We start from the raw sequence: 17,278 nt of genomic DNA, 5'->3' as shown, positions 1-17,278 counted from the left end.
AACAGTTTACTATAAAGGATGTAAATCAACAGCCCGGTGAAGACGTATACAGAGCGAGGTCCAGAAGGAACCCAAGTTCAAGAGCTTCTGCCTTTGTGGCGTTTGGGGTGTGCCACCCTCCGGCATGCGGGTGTGTTCACCAGCCCAGAAGCTTTCCGAACCCCATTGTGTAGAGTTTTTATGGATATTCCATGAGGTAGGCGTGATTGATTCAATCACTGACCATTGGGGATTCACTCAGTTTCCAGCTCCTCTCTCCTCCCTGGAGGTTGAAACCCTTTAATCACATGGTTGGTTCTTCTGGGGACCAGCCCCCTTCCTCCAACAGCCACTTCATTAGCAGGTATGGCTGACAGGGGCTTACGAATAGCAAATGGTGCTCCTCGTACCCTACCACTCAGGAAATGCCAAGGGTTTTAGAAGCTCTGCATCAAGAACGTGGGACAAATGTCAAATATATAATTCTTATTCTATCACTTTGTCCCAGTTCTCTAGACCCAGAAACTGGGATTGGGCCCTGGAGTTGTGGGTTCTAGTTCTAGGCTTCCCCTCTGCCCTGTCCCTAGGACCCTTAGTCTGTAGAGGGGACCCAGGCTGGGAACCTAACCAGGCACCAGGAAGGCTTGGAGTGTGGCAGGCCATGGGGTGGGGGTGGGGCGACCTTGGCAGATGCCCCTCGGGAAATGTCTGTCCTGTCAGTGGGACCAGGGATGGCAGTCCCAGCCTCCCCTGCCCTCCTCTGGATACTGGCAGGTCCTGAGTGAATCTCTGTTCCAGATTTGAGCTCTAGTCACTGGAGTTGGGAGTACTCTCAGAGACACCCAGCCTTGGGATACACACAGGGAAACTGAGTCAGGGTGGCAGGGTAGAGACTTGCCAGTCATGCAGTCGGTGAGGTCTTGGCAGAAGTAGACGAACCTCAGGTCGTGTAGTTGCTGCGCAGGTGCTGAGGGGACCCCCTGGCCCCCCCATCCCTCTGCCCTCAGACATAAACTCCTCAAATGGAGTTTCTCCACTCGATGGTGAGGGCTCGGTGGGGGGCGGGGGGGCGGCTCTCAAAATAGTTAAGAAAATGAATCCCTGCCCTGTGTCCATGCCTCTGACCGCCAACCCAGGAGCCCCTGTGCCATCGCCACCCCTCAGCCCCCGTGAATGCTCGCATCCATCTAAAGTGCCCCGGACCTCAGGAATGTCAGGGGGCAGTAAGCTGGCTGTGCCGCGGCCGCTGTCCCATGTTAAGGGATCATATGTTAACGGGTCTCCTGGGACATGGGCCAGACATAGCCGTACTCCATGGACGTTCCACGGTCAACATGGCCATGACAGCCAAAGATGTGCTGTTTGGCCTCTCAAGGACCTAATGTCACAAGCAGCCGGGTGCAGGCTGGAGTCCTGCTGGGATACGTGGACGGATCATCACTAACTGGCCTGTTGCAGTGACACCTGGGACTCGGCTGCCCTCATGTGGCCCCCAGTGTCCTCACCTTCCCGGTTTGTTGTGCTCAGAGCTTCCTATGCTGTTTCTGGCTCCCAAATCCCATCATTCCAGGAGCCGGATGCTACAGGCCACTGTGACCGGGTGAATTCCATCATCTTCAGGTCTGAATTCTGAGAGACAGACCGGTTCTGGTCCAAACAGCACCCAGACGTCAGTCATGGACCCCAACAGAGAGGCTATGAGCTCCTGAGGCCTGCCCCACTTCCCCTCCCCCGCTAGCGCCCATCCGGGCTCCCTGTGTGACCTGTTAGCGCCCTCCACTGGCCTTTCTTCTCACCTTGCTCTGGTTGGTCTTCCGGCCCAGGCCTCCCTCAGGGGAATGATTTCCAGGGACACCTCACTGAAATCCTGACGTTAGTGATGACAACAGTAGGGAGCGTGTATGGAGTGAGCTCTTCTTCATGTATGAACTTACTTCATGTATGAACTTACATGTATGAGCTCGTTAATCTGCAGCCCTGGGAAGTGGGACGCTGTCGGTGACGCTCTGGCTGCCCCTCTTCTGGCAGAGCAGCCCTCTTCACAGCCGTGTTTATAGACCCCTCGGCAGGCTACGAATCCTCTCCAGAAACTGCTCTGCTGTGGGTCCCTCCACCGTCCTCCACCGTTGCCCCTCTGTCACGACCGCACCACCACAGACACTTCCTCTGCGCACCCCATAAATAGGGGGTCTGCAGGGTCCCCTCCTCCACGCTCTTCTTGCTTCATGTCCTTTCCCTGGTGAACTCCCGTCCCTTTGCACTCCCCACACCTGTTATGCTGGAGTTAAAGCAAACGCCGGGCCTTAGGGACCGTGTGAAGGAATGGAGGAGACAGGACTACTGGGAGGGCTCCCTGCCAGGACCTGGCTCACTGTGGCTTTCTCCCCATAGGCTGCCCCGGGATGTGGGACAACATCACGTGTTGGAAGCCCGCCCACGTGGGCGAGATGGTTCTCGTCAGCTGCCCCGACCTCTTCCGAATCTTCAATCCAGACCAAGGTGGGTTTCCTCCCTTGGGCCCCAGACCTTCCTGGGAGACAAGCACCAAAGACCACCCTCCAGGCAGATAGTCCCTGCTCCAGAGCTCACCAGTGGAGGGGATGGGACCGCAGACCTCATGCACACAGGGACACAGGCTTCCCTCAGACGTGGCTCCCCACGTGGAGGTGCGTCGCTGTGGGAGGGATAAGCCTGGGCTCTCAGACATGGTGTCAGTCACCTACCCAGCTGGGGATCTTGAACAAGGCACTCACCCACTGTCCCCTGCTCCCTGTTCTGTCAAATGGGAATGTGGCCTGGTGACTGGGGAACGGAGCGATGCACATGGAGTCCCTTAGCTCAGGACTGGGCATGTTTTAAGGTTCCGTGGTAATTGTTAGCGGATGTTATTGTCATTGTCACTCATCTAGAGATGCTCAGAGGCCCAGAGAGAAACACACACAGGGACACACAGGGAGACACGCTCAGGCGGCTGGACATAGGCGCTTGCCCACCTCCACGCTCCACACCCTCGCAGTGATCAGTGCACACATGGGTGCTTTACACAAAGCATGTTCTTGGTCCTCGCTGCCCTCAGCCAGCTACGAGGACTCAGGAGAGGAGTTTCTGGGGGTCCTGTCCCTTGGGAGCTCGTGGGCTGCATGTGAGAGGACACTGGACACACGGGAGCCCTGTGACTTGTACGTGCTAGCTTGGGGGACTGGTGTGGGATGGCAGCCTCCCTGTGAGGGAATGCCATGTGGGCACGGTGTGATGAAGAGCTGAGTTTGGATGTGTCTGAGTTTGAGGTGGAGTGGCGAGCTGTTGAAGGGCGATGGAAATATTCAGGGGCCCCCGGGCCGATGTGGGGGTCCTTGGGTTGGGTGGTGGCTAAGCTTTGTGACTCAAGATACAGGGATGTGGGGCAGGGGAGAGGGCAGTGCTCTGCCCCCAGGCACGAGGCCTTAATGAGCACATCTCTGTGGGGAGCGGTCTAGGACTGCATCTTTCCTTTGGGTGTGAGGCTGTGTGGCTCAACAGGCCTAGTTCCGCCTTCAGCAGAGGCCTTGTGGATTCCCAGAGAAAGCTGGAGTCTGGCCACCACACTGCCCCAGGGAAGAGCCTAGAGTCAGACGCTGGTCCTCCACCCCACCCCTGTAGGTGTTAAGGGAAGCAGAGCAGCAAGCCAAGGGCACTGAGCTGGCGCTGGTTGGGGACAGATGCCAGCGTAGGGCTCCAGGAAGGCAGTCCACCAAGAACCACCCATTGACCACTGAGCCCTGGGTTGGGGCCTTGGTTTAAGGAGGGGTGTCCTGGATGGCCTTGCACAGGTGCCTTGCAGCTTGGGGCTCAGCTTCCTCTTTCACCCACTAACGGCTTCAGCTAATGTCCTTCTAGAAGTGGAGAGTTTCCAAGCTCCACTCCACTATGGTGTCCTGCCTGCCTCCATCCCCTGTCCCGTTTGTGAGAGAGAGAAGGTAAATTCTGTTTTACACCTGGAACTCCACCAATCTTGATTTACCTGGAGTGGAAGGTGCTTGCAGGAAGTGTGGCAACGGGAGACAGTGGCAGTGTATTGGGGTGCTAGGCCCCTATCTGGGGCAACCATCCCAAGATCAGAGAAGACAGGGTTTAGCTGCAATGTACCCCACCTTCCTCCCCCTACTTCTCCTTCTGGGTTCTTATAGCCACACCTCCCAGCTCCATACCTCCTGCCAGTGCAGAAGCAGGGTGGCAGTCAAACTCACCCCTCCTGACAACTAGGGGACTGGGTGTGACCACTTCCTGTCCACAACAGGAGAGGAAGTGGATTTTGTAAGAGGAGACATACAAGGGAAGAGCTGAGGGAGAAGAGGTACAGTGTGAGGGTGGGATGTCAGGATGTGGTGAGCTGTGATTCAGCCCAATCTCTAATTCATTCCTGTAGAAACCAAGTTAATCACTTCCTCCACACATGTACTCCTTTCATTCATTCATTTATTTAAAGTTTATTGAAAACCTACTCTGGGTCAGGTACCCCAGCAAGACTGTTCTTTTCGACAACAAAAAAGGCAAAGTGAATCAGTGGTAAAATAAGATTTTCTTAAGATAAACTTTCCTTCAGACTCTCTCCCTCCCTCTGGCAATAGCACAATGAGTGTGTTACTCACATCTGATTCTTAATGGTTCATTAAGGCAGAGCCTTTTAGCATCTCCAATCACAAGTGAGACTTGCCTTAAATCCTTAGAAAGTTGAGAATGGCGTTGCTCCTTCTAGCTCTTGGTGCCCAGGGCTGGATCTCGTGTTCATTGGAATAGCTGTTACTTTGCCGGTTATGGAGATACAAGGGCCTGATCTCTCTCCTCCTCTCAAACGCCCAGCTTATGTCTTGTTATCTGTGTCCTGTCCTGGAGGGAGAGGTGGAATCTCCAGTGTCTGGCCAGGCCTCAGCTTGTAGTCCTCATGGCTCTGGGTCCCGGGCAGAGACTCTCTCCAGAGATTGGGGGTGGGGAGAAGGAGGGGCGGGAGTGATCAGCGGCTGGTGAGAGCACACCCAACCTCGGCCCCCTTGCTCACCTCTGCGCCCTATCTCTCTTTCTCTGTTTCAGTCTGGGAGACAGAAACCATCGGTAAGAGGAACCCCGGAGAGGACAGACTGCTGATCATTTGTCCATCTGTCTATCCAGCAGGAGCCCAGTTCTACCTGTTGGGAATGGGTGGGGGTGGGATGAGAGGCTCCTCAGGGACCAGGTTCTCCACTTCTCATTCCTCCCGCCTCCCCCCTTGGCCATCCTAGAGGGGGTGGGAGATACAGGAAGATGGAAGACACAGCCCTCAGCCTCAGGGTGCTCATGGGCTTGTATGGGAGGACGAGACTCACCCACGGAGGGGTTAGAAAGTGTCCTCAATGTGTGCGTGAGCCCACACGGATACTGCTGTCCTCAGGGACCCTCAGAGTTGGAATGTACAGCAAGCACGAGGACAAGCGAGACCTAACGAATTGTGTGCAGGCAGAATCATGTAACGGTCAGGGGAGGCTTCCTGGAGGAGGTGGCATGTCAGCTGGACCTTGGAAAAAGGAGGAGTAGAAGGGAAATGGAGTTGATTTTTAGTAGAGGAGTCAGCGTGGGTAGAGGTGGGAATAAAGAGTCAAGAGGGAAAGAGAAAAATGTCTGAGGATGAAGTCTTTGGGGTTTAATGGTTGCCTTCGATGAGAGCAGTTTGGGGGCTGAGATGGAGGGTGAGCACCCAAGAAGAAACCCCAAGCCCAGGACTCGTGTTGCTGTTCCTTGCCCTTTCCTTGAAGAGGCCCAATCATCCTTTTTCAGTCCTCTCCCACGCTGGAGGCCCGCCTGTCATCCTGACAATATCCCATTTCCACTTCCTGTGGTCCAGGGGGCAGGACTGAGTCATCGGCCATCACTAACATCACAGAAACACAAAGCAAATGAGATGGGCGTTAGAATGTGCAGTGTGTCAGAAAGGTGTGTGGCTGTGGTGGATGAGGCTGCCTCTGGGCCGAGACCCCACCCCTTGTCCTCGAGACCAGGGGCAGCCTTGGCCTTCCATCCTGGACAGTCAGCAGTAGACACCCTGGCATGCTGATGGCCAGGAACTCTGACTCATGCCCATGTCTGTGTTTTGCAGGAGAGTTCGGTTTCGTGGACAGTAACTCCTTGGATCTCTCAGGTAAGGGCATCAGCTGGGGTCAACTGTGGGCTGGCTGGAGGGAGGGAACCTGCTGACCTGGGAGCACAGGGACCCCGCTTCCAGGCCACGTATGCCTCTCTGCCGCTGTGTGATCTTTGCAGGTCGCTTTCCTTCTCTGATAAAGCTGTGGGTTTTTTCTTTATGGAAACTTGCGCTCAAGTTCTCAGATAGAACATCATGTATCCAATTTCAGGGGAGCACAGATCTCTCGAAGCCCCCCCTTGTGGACTCCAAATAAGGCACTGCATTAGGTTGCCCCTGATAGTCTTGAGCGCCCATGTATACAATGGTGGTTCTCACACTCTTAATTGTGATCACAGTCACCAGTGGGCTTGTTTAAACTCAGATTCCTGGGCCCCACGCCCACAGCCTCTAATTTATAGGCCTGGGGATGTGTTTGTAGCCAGTCCCAGGCGATGCTGATGGGCTGGTCTGGGGAGGACGCCCACTTTGGGAACCACCGACCAAAGATTCTGTGGTCCTACGAGGTTGCTGGGGGAAGGAGCCCAGGGAAGACCTCACTCACTGCGGGGTCTGACAGTCTGGAGAGCACTCCGTCTCCCTCTCAGAACAGGAGAGTGGCACATTCTTGGGCTAGTTCTGAACACACAGGCTGATGCTTTTCTGTGTTATAAAGAGAAAAAGAGAGAAGGAGAATAAAAGAGAGGAAATGGCTCCCCCGTCTAGGACACTTTTTAAAAAAATGGGTTTTCAAAGCCACTTCCCTTTCCTGTTCCACTCCCCTGAGTGGGCAAAGCAGAGAGAAGGGGAGGCCCAGGGAGGGAAGGGACATGGCCAAGGTCATGGTTCCCTCGGACATGTGGGCTCGCTGAAAGAAGTGTTCGCAGGGACGTGAAGGGAGGTTGGCTGCAGCGGGCTGAGGTGCGTTTGCTGGAAGAAGGAAAAGTGTGGCATCGAACTGGGAGAAGAAGTGACTGCGTCTCTCCCTGGGCCTGCCACATGTCCTCCTTGTCCTGTGTCGTGGGACGCAGAATCCCAGAAGCTGTGGAGACCAGACTCCCCACTCTGGGCAGAGCTCTCTATGGCAGGGTCATCGGCTCTCTGCTGCTTCTCAAAGCCCCACAATGTACATTTCTGACTCTCTTGGCTAAAAAATACTGGTTTTAGAGGTTCCTACTCAACTGGCAAGGACACGAGGTTGGAAAAGTGTATCTGCGCGTGTGTGTGTCTCCTGTTTTGGCCTCTGCGCTTGCCTCCTTCCCGAGCTCCCCAGAGGTGGCTTTGGCTTCAGAGGGCCGATTCTTCTAGCGACATGGGTACTGGAGCCCTTTTCTGTCGATGTCTCTTGCATACAATTTCCCAGCGCCTGAATCCGTGAAGAAGCATCCCCTGTGTCCTAATGTACCAGGTGAACCCCCAGGAAGCCAGTCTGGGAACGGGTCTGTCTGGGGTCACACTCAGGTGCGGGGCTGGAGGCAGGGGCTGCTTGCCTTCTCCGTACCCCGGGACACCTGCAAGTCACCCTCCCAGGTAGCTGATCAGGAGAGGGGAAGATGAAACAAACACTTGTTAAAGGCCAGAACGGGCCCAGCCTGGCCTCCACTGTGCCACCAACAAATGGCTCCCACCCCCTCCAGTGTCCCACAAAGTGGCCTTTAAAGTCAATCAGAGAAATAGTATGTTTGCGATCGGAAACAGCCCTCTACACCTGGAAAGGCAAAAGTTCTTTTTTGAAAAAACCTAAGTATGTATTTAATAAGACCTGGTGCTTGGTTAGTGGATGTCTGGTTTGTGTTAATTCAGCAAGCCACGTGTCCCCTTGGTGTGGGATGTTGCAGCTACTGGAAGACCCAGAGCTCCTGGTGAAGGTGTCACCTTGGGCTGAGTTTCTCAAGGTGTGATGGGAGCTCCTGCTCCCAGTCACCTGAAGTGATTCCTGGACCACGATCCCTGGTGATGGGGGTGTTGGATCCAAAATCTGCGTTTGTGATCCCTGCTCACTGGTCTTTGATAAGTGATGATGCAGGGCCTAGGGAAGGGGCTCAGGCCTTTCCCTGGGAGCATTTGCCAGTTCCAGAAGCTGGGGGGTAGGCATGGCGGTGGATTCAGCCTGGCTCAGTCCCTTCACCCCTTGTTAAAAGATCAGCTCGTGCCTTGTCCCCCACCCCCACGCACCCCCCTTGTCCTTTGTAAAGGCTGAGCTCAAGGGCATCAGCAATCACTCTTTGCCCTCAGACAGTGAAGGATTTCATGAACCTTGACTCGCCATGCTTACCAGATGCGCACGTGGGTTTCCAGGAATTCCCACTTAAGAAGTAACTTTTGAATAAGAATTTCAGGACCCGCTTAAATCATTTTCGTGCCTCCCTGAGCTTTCCTTCTGCCGCAGACATGAGGGTGGTGAGTCGGAACTGCACGGAGGACGGCTGGTCAGAGCCGTTCCCTCATTACTTTGATGCTTGCGGATTTGATGACTATGAATCTGAGCCTGGGGACCAGGTGAGTCTGCCGCTGCCCAGAGGCATGGAGGTGGGCTGAGGAGGCAGGTGGAAGGGTAAGGCCACCAGGGGCCTTGACGTCTGATGGGACGACAGGAAGCTGGGGTCCCCAGGCAGCATTCATGAGCACCTGCTGTGTACCCACGCCTGGCGCTAGATGCAGGAGGACGTTCATTCACTCATTCTAGGCTGAGAAGCAGCTGCTTTGCTGCCTGAGCTCCTCCAGCCCCACCTGGACCCTTTCCCAGGCTAAGGCTGCTGCCTTTTCTCATTGGTCAGCGCTGCTGTTCAACAAGCATTTCCTGAGCGCCTGCAGCCCCTGTGCTCAGGGGAGGAAGCAGCTCAGTGGGGTTGGAGCGTTGGGGAGGCCGGGTGGGAGAGGCACTGACGGGGCAGTGGAGGAAGAGAAGACAGGACGGAGGACGTGGGCAGAGGGCCCAGAGGTGGGTAGGCCCTGGCCTGGGAAACTGGGTGCAGTTCCGCCGGGGGTTGGGGGCTGGGCAGGCCCCACGTGGAGCCCTCCATGTCTGTGCCCTGCTCCAGGATTATTACTACATGTCGGTGAAGGCCCTGTACACGGTTGGCTACAGCACGTCCCTCGTCACCCTCACCACGGCCATGGTCATCCTGTGTCGCTTCCGGTGAGGTTCCCAGCAGTGTGGGAGTGAGGTCGCCCACCCCAGCTCAGAGCCCATACTCATCTCCTGGATGTTAGTCCTGCAGCTCCCTTGGGAGGCATTTCCCCCACCCCAGATAACAGATGGGAAGCTTGACCCCAGAGAGGGCTACTGGCTTGTCCAGGGCCACACAGCAAGGCAGACCCTGCCCAGGCAGAAGACCTACGTGCCACGCTTGTGTCTTCCTAGTCTCGATAGAGAGGCCACAGGAGGGAGAAGTCTGGTCTCGGGAATAATGGGGCTTAGTGACAGGGGCTTGAATCAGAGAGGTGGGAGGGAAGAGGTGGTCTAGGTAGGAGGTCCCCCTGAGACACAGCCGTGCATGTGGCCCAGAGCAGACCTGAGCGGGTGGGGGGTTGGAAAGCTGTGGGTTCACTGCCTCAAGGCCTCTTCCTCCGTGGCCTGCGGGTGTAGGAAGCTGCACTGCACCCGAAACTTCATCCACATGAACCTGTTCGTGTCGTTCATGCTGAGGGCCATCTCTGTCTTCATCAAAGACTGGATCCTCTATGCCGAGCAGGACAGCAACCACTGCTTCGTCTCCACTGTGAGTGAGCCTCGCCTTGCCTCGCCAGGAAGGCCCCCTGGCCTGCCAGGACTCCACCTCCCCGGGACACGCCGCCATCAGGGTGTTTTCCTGCAGGTTCAGGCAGTGTCCCCAGTGAACATGGAAATGCAGGAGTGACCGTGAGGCTACTGGTAGCCAGTCATTTCCCAGTATGATGTCGCTTCCTGTCCCTAGTCTTGTGTATACACTTGGCAGAACTGCTGAGGAAGGTCAGGTGCAAAGGCCCAGTGCCACCTGGCTGAGGAGCACAGGCTCAGAGACAGGGTTTGCCTGGACCTGCTCGTTTAATGTGCCCCCCAGTGGAGCTGGGGGGCTGATTGGCTCACGTTCTTCCCCGACCACCTCCCTGGTTCTCAGACCTGTGGAGGGAAGCAGAGGGGTTAGGCCTTGATGGAGCAGGATGGAAAGAACAGTGCAGACCACAGAGCCTTGACCTGGGAGGGCACACTTAGAGGGGGTCTCTGTGAGATTTCTGGGGGGCCAGGACGATTTCCCCTACCCCGTGATGTCTGAAACCCTCATTTCACCAAGGGGCCTCCTGCGGGGTCCTCCCTACTCACCTCGCCTGTGGGAGCCTGTGGGAGCGGGGAAGGGACAGGATGAAGGGGGAGGCGGAGTCTGGGGAGGGGAGGGGCTCTGTGCTCACCCCCCCACCCTGTCTTTTCTGACATGGCATTGTTGCCTCCTTGGGCAGCTTTGATTCAGAATCATAGGCTGCTACAATTGTAAACTCTTCAAATCCAGGAATGTGGAGTGTTTCAGACCCATGGGATGTGTGAGCCCGAGCACGCCATCGCTGAGGGGCCCCAGGATTCTGTGTGGTCTCTCTGGGCTGGATGTTCAGGGCTCAGATGGGGCCTCACGTCTCCCACACCCTCCCGCGCTCTCTGCAGGTGGAATGCAAGGCTGTGATGGTTTTCTTCCACTACTGCGTCGTGTCCAACTACTTTTGGCTGTTCATCGAGGGCCTGTACCTCTTCACCCTGCTGGTGGAGACCTTCTTCCCCGAGAGGCGATACTTCTACTGGTACACCCTTATTGGCTGGGGTAGGTCACCAGCTGTGGCCTGGACAGGCCCAGGCGTCATGGCCAGCTGTGTCCTTGGTGCTGCCGTCAGGGAGTGTCCCGTCAGGGAGTGTCCCGTCAGAGGATGCAAGCACGCCCCTGCCCCTGCTGGTGGCAGGCACTTCTGGTTCTTGGGCCCTTTCTTGCTCTTCCTGCCCATAGGAAGCTGATTGTCTGAGAAAGGATACATTCAGGAGTCCTTCTGAGAGGCCAGGTCGTCCACGGTCTGGGGGAGACGTGAACCCCTCGGAGGCCTGGTGGTGAGGGACAGTTAGGGTCGCCAGGACTCCGGGTCTGAGAGGGAGACATGCCCTGTGGGCCAGAACCCCATGTGTGAGGAGGGACAATGGCCACCAGGAGCCCCAAGTCTGAGGGGACATTGGACCTGTTGGGTGTTCCTGTTACCACAGGGCTCCTTTTCCTGTCTTTTCCAGGGACCCCAACTGTGTGTGTGTCGGTGTGGGCCATGCTGAGGCTGTACTTTGATGACACAGGGTGAGTATGTGCCCGAGAGCCAGGCTGGAGCTCTGAGGAGGTTCTTACGCATGGGTTCTCGGTGGCGGCCCTGAGTCCACGTTAGCTGTGCAATGCCGGCCCAGACTGCACCCCCCGCCCTGGGTACTGGCTGCGTCCTGACCCCATCACAGGTGGACCCATCCAGCCACCTCTCAGCCTAAAGGCAGTGAGAGAATGCATGGTTTCAAAGCCCAGCTCTGCTCTTGGGCCCAGCTCTGACGGGCTCTTTTCCTTGGACGGAGGGGAGGAAGAATGTTCAGGGGAAGGTTGCACCCCAAGAGTCCTTGGTCTAAAGGCGGAATGTGGCCCTTGCCTAGGAGCCCCTTGATGACTCTGACTCTTGGGCTCCAGTCCCTGCCTAGACAGGGGAGCAGAAAGAAGGACCACAGCACTTGATGAAGTAGGGCCGGCAGGGTCTGCAGCCTGCCTGAGAGCTCTCCTTCCAGCTGCCCTTCCTCGGGGGCTGCAAGAAACGAAGCACCACCCAGGGGCCAGGGACATTGTACTGCAGGCTTCTGGGCCCCTGAACATAATCTCTGTTCTTTCTCTCTGTCTGTCTGTCAGCTGCTGGGATATGAACGACAACACAGCTCTGTGGTGGGTGATCAAAGGTCCTGTGGTTGGTTCCATCATGGTGAGTGTCCTTGGGGGAAGGAGCAGGGGAGAGTGGTGGCCTAGGCCATATGGCACAGCAGGAGGGGAAATAAGGAGGTCACCACCCACACCAGCCCCTTGTTCATGGCCGCTACATGAAACGTTATATTCTGTTCTGCTAGTGTTGGCCATTTGTAATATCCCATTTTTCCTCATCAGGAAAGAGACTCCTAGGAATGGTTCTGTGCATAGTTTTGAGCACATGTGACTATGTCTTTAGAATTAATCCTTAGAAGTGAAATTGCTGCATTAAAAAGGGCACCCCAAATCACTGTCTGCACCTGTAATATCAATCATTTAAATTTTTGCACAGTCTTACGGGGGATAATAGTCGCTCATTGTTTTAATGTTCATTTCTTCATGTTGCTAGTGGCACAGACCATTCTTTCCAAACATTTATTGACAATTTGTTTTTATTCTGGTTATTACCTGTTTATTTCTTTTACTTATTTTTGTAACCCGCTTGTTGTTTTTCTTATTGTTTAAAGGGTAGTAACATTTCACCTGGTATATGTGTTGTGAGTGTATTTCCAAGATGGCAAACTCTCATACAGTCAAACCATCAGGCTTTCTCTTCCCAAATTCTGAGCCTTATTTCTTGTTTACAGAGGACTTTCCCAACCTAAGATATAAACATATGCTTCCCAATTGTTTTGTAACATTTTTGTGGATTGGGTTATTACATGCTTTAATTCAGCTGAAAGTTTATTTCTTTGATCTGAAATAATACCTAACTTGGTCTAATTTTATTTTTTTAATGGACAGACGTTCCCCTCTCTCATTTTATTTATTTATTTTATTGAATAGATCAGCCTCTCTCCATTAGGTTGAAATGTCATTGCAACATAATTACTCAGTGTACCCTATTTGTATTTAGTTCTAGATTTTCTATTCTGTTACTAATCTATTAGCTTTCTCCATGGCCAGTACTCCATTGTGCTAGTTACTGTAACATTGTAGCATGTTTTGATATCTGGCATGCTAATTTCCCCTTCTTTATTCTTTTTTCTTCAAAATTTTCTTGCACATTTGCTTTTTCAAGTAGATTTCTAAATCCCTTGTCAAGTTGCAAAAACAAGGCTAATTAAGATTTTATAGGAATTACATTGAATTTATAAACTAATCTGGAAGACACAGTTCTTCCCCCTTGTCTGCAGTTGCGCTTTCTGAGTTAATATACCTGTTGTCAACTGTGGTCCAAAAATATTAAATGGACAATTCCAGAAATACACAGTTCATAAGTTTTAAACTGCATGTCATTTTTGTGTGTAGTGTGAAATCTCACGCCGTCCCATCCAGGACATGAACCATTCCTTCGTCCAATGTATCCTCACTGTACAGGCTAGTACACCTATCTGCTAGTCACTTAGCAGCCATCTCGGTTATCAGATTGGTTATCAGATTTTGAGAGAGATAGAGAGACCACATTCACATAACTTTTATGACAGTATACTGTTACCATTGTTAGGTATTGTTAATCTCTCATGCCTATTTTATAAATTAACTCTATCATAAGTATGTGTGTCTAGGAAAAGAAACATAGTATATATAGGGTTTGGTGCTATCTGTGGTTTCAGGCATCCATTGGGGGGCTTGGAAAGTATCCCCCATGGATAAGGGGGAACTACTGTGATTGATTTTCTTAAAATATTGAGTCTTCCTCTCCAAGAACATGGCACGGTTCTCCATTTATTCAGTCTTTCTCATAGAGTCATTTTGTACAGTTTTTTTGTTGTCTTGTTAAATTTACCTCCAAGATAAATCCAGCCAGTTTGTGATTTTACTGTGTCTAGGAATCATTCATTCATTATATTTTCTAGTAGGTTACTACTGGGGTGTAAGAGTTACTCGTTTTGTTTATGTTTTCTTGGTTACCTTTCAAAACTCTCTTATTCTCATCTTCTTTCAATTGTTTCTCGTGGATTTTCTAGGTAGAAAATTATATAATCTTTAAATAAAAATAGTTTTTCTCCTTCTTTCTAATATTTATACCACTGATTCCTTGGTTTTGTTGAGGATGATGTTTGCTATAGTTTTGGGAAGTTACCCTTCAATTTATTAGGGAAGTTTCTATCCCTGGCTTGTTTCAGTGTGTATATTTTTTAAAGTCAGGAATAGGTGTTGAATTTTATCAAATGTGTTTTGGATACATTTATTGAAATCATTATTCCCTAAGGGACAGACATTTCTAGCATTCCTTTTGTCTTCATTATGAACACCACCACAAAGTCTGCATTTGTGCCTATCTTTGAGCATATGTGACTATGTCTTTAGAATAAATCTCTAGGAGTAGAATTTCTGGGATAAAGGCTGTGTACATTTACATTTTCATGGATATCAAATTGCCATCCAAGAGCAGAGGATGAGAGTGCTCATTTCCCATGTCTTTGTTGAGGTGACAATTACCAGACTATTCGCCAATCTTATGGGGAATCTCATGGAAAACAATAGTAAATCATTATTTTAATCTGTTAATGTAGCAAATATTAATGGGTTTTTTTGAATTCTTGGCGTAAAACCTTTATAGCTGTGATCTGTTTGTCCATTTAGTACACTGCTAAATTCTATTTGTTCATATTTTTATAGTTTTTGCATTGCTCTTCGTAGATTATCTGGATTTAGAGGTGTGCCTCTGTGTGTGTGTGTGTGTGTGTGTGTGTGTGTGTGTGTGTGTGTGTCTGTGTCTGTGTCTGTGTGTATGTGTGTGTCTATGTGTGTGCTTTGTAGCAGGGTTTCGTTAGCCTCCTAGGTAATTTGGGGGCTTTTCTTTTTATTTGCTTTTAAACAATGACGTAGTGTGTAAATTACATTTTCCTTAAAGGTGTTCTGAAATTGGTCTGTAAAGTGATCTGGGCCGGGTGTCTTTTCCTGCATACATCTTTGATTACTTTTTAAATGTCTTTTGAGGTCATTATTTTACTCAGATTTTCTACATCTTCTTGTTCTGATTTTGTTAATTTATATTTTTCCATTTTGTTTGATTTCTTCTGATGATTTAAAATATTCTATGCATCTGTTGTTTTATCCTTTCTTTCTGTCTCTTTTTTGTTTGTTTAATTCATTTTCTCTTTTTGGATTTATTAACACATGCAGTTAGCAGTATTTACTGAGTTTAATTCTAGGTACTGATTAAACACTGGGCAGGTAGTGGGAAGCTGACAGACCCCTGCCTCATGGAGTGTGCTTTATCATTCTAATAGATCTGTGAAAACAAACAAACAAATAAACAAAACAAGACTTAAAAATAAAATTTATTTTCATCGATCAAGTCTATTTTTCCCCCCTATTTCTTTATAAGGATTATAAGGAATTTTTATCTTTATTAATTTTCTTCTCATATAGATTAAATTTGTGGTACCCTTTTTGTAGTTTTTGATTTGAATGCTTAATTATTTTATCTTCAGTGTTTATTATTTTTTAATAAGTGTTAGATGCTCCATTTTTTTCCCAAGTGCAGCTTCACCTACATGTGGAAGACGCTGTGTAGACCTCTCATGGTGGTTTGTTTCTATTTATTTGCTTGCCTCCCTCCCCCTTTCTCACTGTACACACAGCTTCCCACTTTGTTTAGAGAACTTTTGTCCCTGGTCTTTTCCTGAAGGTAAATGCTGCTGTTACTATTCCTGGGCAGTCCTTGAATTATAATAATAATCCGTATGGTTGTCAATTCCAGTTCCCCATATTCAGTGACTCTGAACTTGGAGTTGCTCCAGAGGACAGCTCTCACCTCCGCAATAGCCTCTTCTCTATCTGTCTGGTGTTGTAGTTTTTCCATCATCCTGACCTATTTGCTCTTTCGCTTCCGGAAGTTGCTCCCTTTTCTGGGTCACTCATGATAATCGTTCCCATTTCTCAGTACTCCTATGGAATTCTTATTCTTCTGTCTCTTCTGTCATTTCAACGATACTGTGGGGAGCTCGGGAGACAAACAAGTGCTCTCATGTCGCCATCTTGGGCGATGAGTCCAGATGGGATTGTGACTGGATGGGGCCGGGGCCGGGAAGGCTGTTGGCGGAGCCCCAGCCGATGCAGAGGCAGGTGCATGGAGCGTCTCTGCCCAGAACCACTTCCCTCTGCTTTTCCTTTGCTCCTCAGGTGAACTTTGTGCTGTTCATCGGCATTATTGTCATCCTCGTTCAGAAACTTCAGTCTCCAGACATGGGAGGCAATGAGTCCAGCATCTACTTGTAAGTACCACTGTGTCAGTGCCGTCGTCACTTCCGACCGCGGTGTGGGCCCTGCACTCAGGTCGCAGGAGGAGGCCTGCATGTTGCTGACAGGGTAATCTAGCATGGGCATTTGCGAGATTTCTTTCTGATTAAAATGCCTTTAAAATGTCATTGCCCACCTATCCTTCAGCCAACCCAGGAGCTCCGAATCTACATGCTGATTACATGCAAGGGAAAAGAGAGGGAGGGTCACACTAGGAAAATAGAGATGGAAATCACCAGATTCCCTAGAGGAGTTAGGGTCTCGGTTCTTTAGAAGTTGGATTTCCTTTGGGGTACCTTGGTTCTTTGGGAAGCTCACGAATGCCACTGGATATACACTGTTTCCTGATATTCCCACCCCCAGCCCAGTGTGTACAAATTGCTCCAGCCCCCACCAGTGACTCACGTGGACATTCTCTCTGCTCTGGGTATTGGAAGGGAGACTCCTTTTCGTCACCTCCCCTGAGGGCAGCTGTACTGGGTCTGGTTCCCCCCATCACTGCCCCCGTAACTCCCTTCTACCTGAGTGGAGGAACAGCTGATATGTTTGGGATTGATGGGGTTCGACCTGTTACCACTGAGTGTAGGGTTTTCTCCACTTCCACAGCCATTTGGTTTGTTTTCTACAAATGGTTTGCAGTCATGTCCTTACCAGCTTATCTCTGCTCACTCTGTCCCAGGCCTCTCCCAGCCCTCTCCCAGCCCTTGACCCATTCTGAATCAGATTGAACCCCTTCCATCTCACCCTTCTTACCTCGTGATCAAGAGCATAACCAGCTAGGTGTGTGGGGTGTGGGGACGATTCTGATGCTGGGGAGGAAGGTCAGTCCCCTGAGGTTGGCTGGAGAGGCCGATGGGCACAGAGAACCTGAGGGCAGTCTCTGGAGTCCACTGGTGGGCAAGGTATAAGCCATATGTGTTGCTTCCTTGGTTTTTCAAGAAGAGAGCGGGTTAGAAGGCGCTGAGGGTCCTCTCAGGCT

At 51.3% G+C, this 17,278-nt stretch overlaps 1 protein-coding gene across 7 annotated transcripts in view; it reads left to right on the top strand.

The window, feature by feature from the left end:
* The window catches only part of ADCYAP1R1 (ADCYAP receptor type I), a 73,128-nt gene that overhangs the window by 38,078 nt on the left and 17,772 nt on the right, over positions 1–17,278 (top strand). For all 7 annotated transcript variants that reach the window (XM_019726202.3, XM_074340962.2, XM_019726201.3 and 4 more), the window contains 10 exons: positions 2,371–2,478; positions 5,047–5,067; positions 6,086–6,127; positions 8,499–8,608; positions 9,151–9,248; positions 9,699–9,831; positions 10,746–10,899; positions 11,352–11,412; positions 11,998–12,067; positions 16,183–16,274. In XM_019726202.3, coding sequence (XP_019581761.3) covers positions 2,371–2,478; positions 5,047–5,067; positions 6,086–6,127; positions 8,499–8,608; positions 9,151–9,248; positions 9,699–9,831; positions 10,746–10,899; positions 11,352–11,412; positions 11,998–12,067; positions 16,183–16,274 — 889 coding nt within the window. The remainder of the gene's footprint in view (positions 1–2,370; positions 2,479–5,046; positions 5,068–6,085; positions 6,128–8,498; positions 8,609–9,150; positions 9,249–9,698; positions 9,832–10,745; positions 10,900–11,351; positions 11,413–11,997; positions 12,068–16,182; positions 16,275–17,278) is intronic.

This window comes from Rhinolophus sinicus, chromosome 4, assembly GCF_057876585.1.
Source record: "Rhinolophus sinicus isolate RSI-liver-muscle chromosome 4, RSI-T2T, whole genome shotgun sequence".
In the NCBI taxonomy this organism is placed as follows: Eukaryota; Metazoa; Chordata; class Mammalia; order Chiroptera; family Rhinolophidae; genus Rhinolophus; species Rhinolophus sinicus.
The sequence above is the reverse complement of the archived record's forward strand: the minus strand, read 5'-3'. Positions and strand labels throughout refer to the sequence as shown.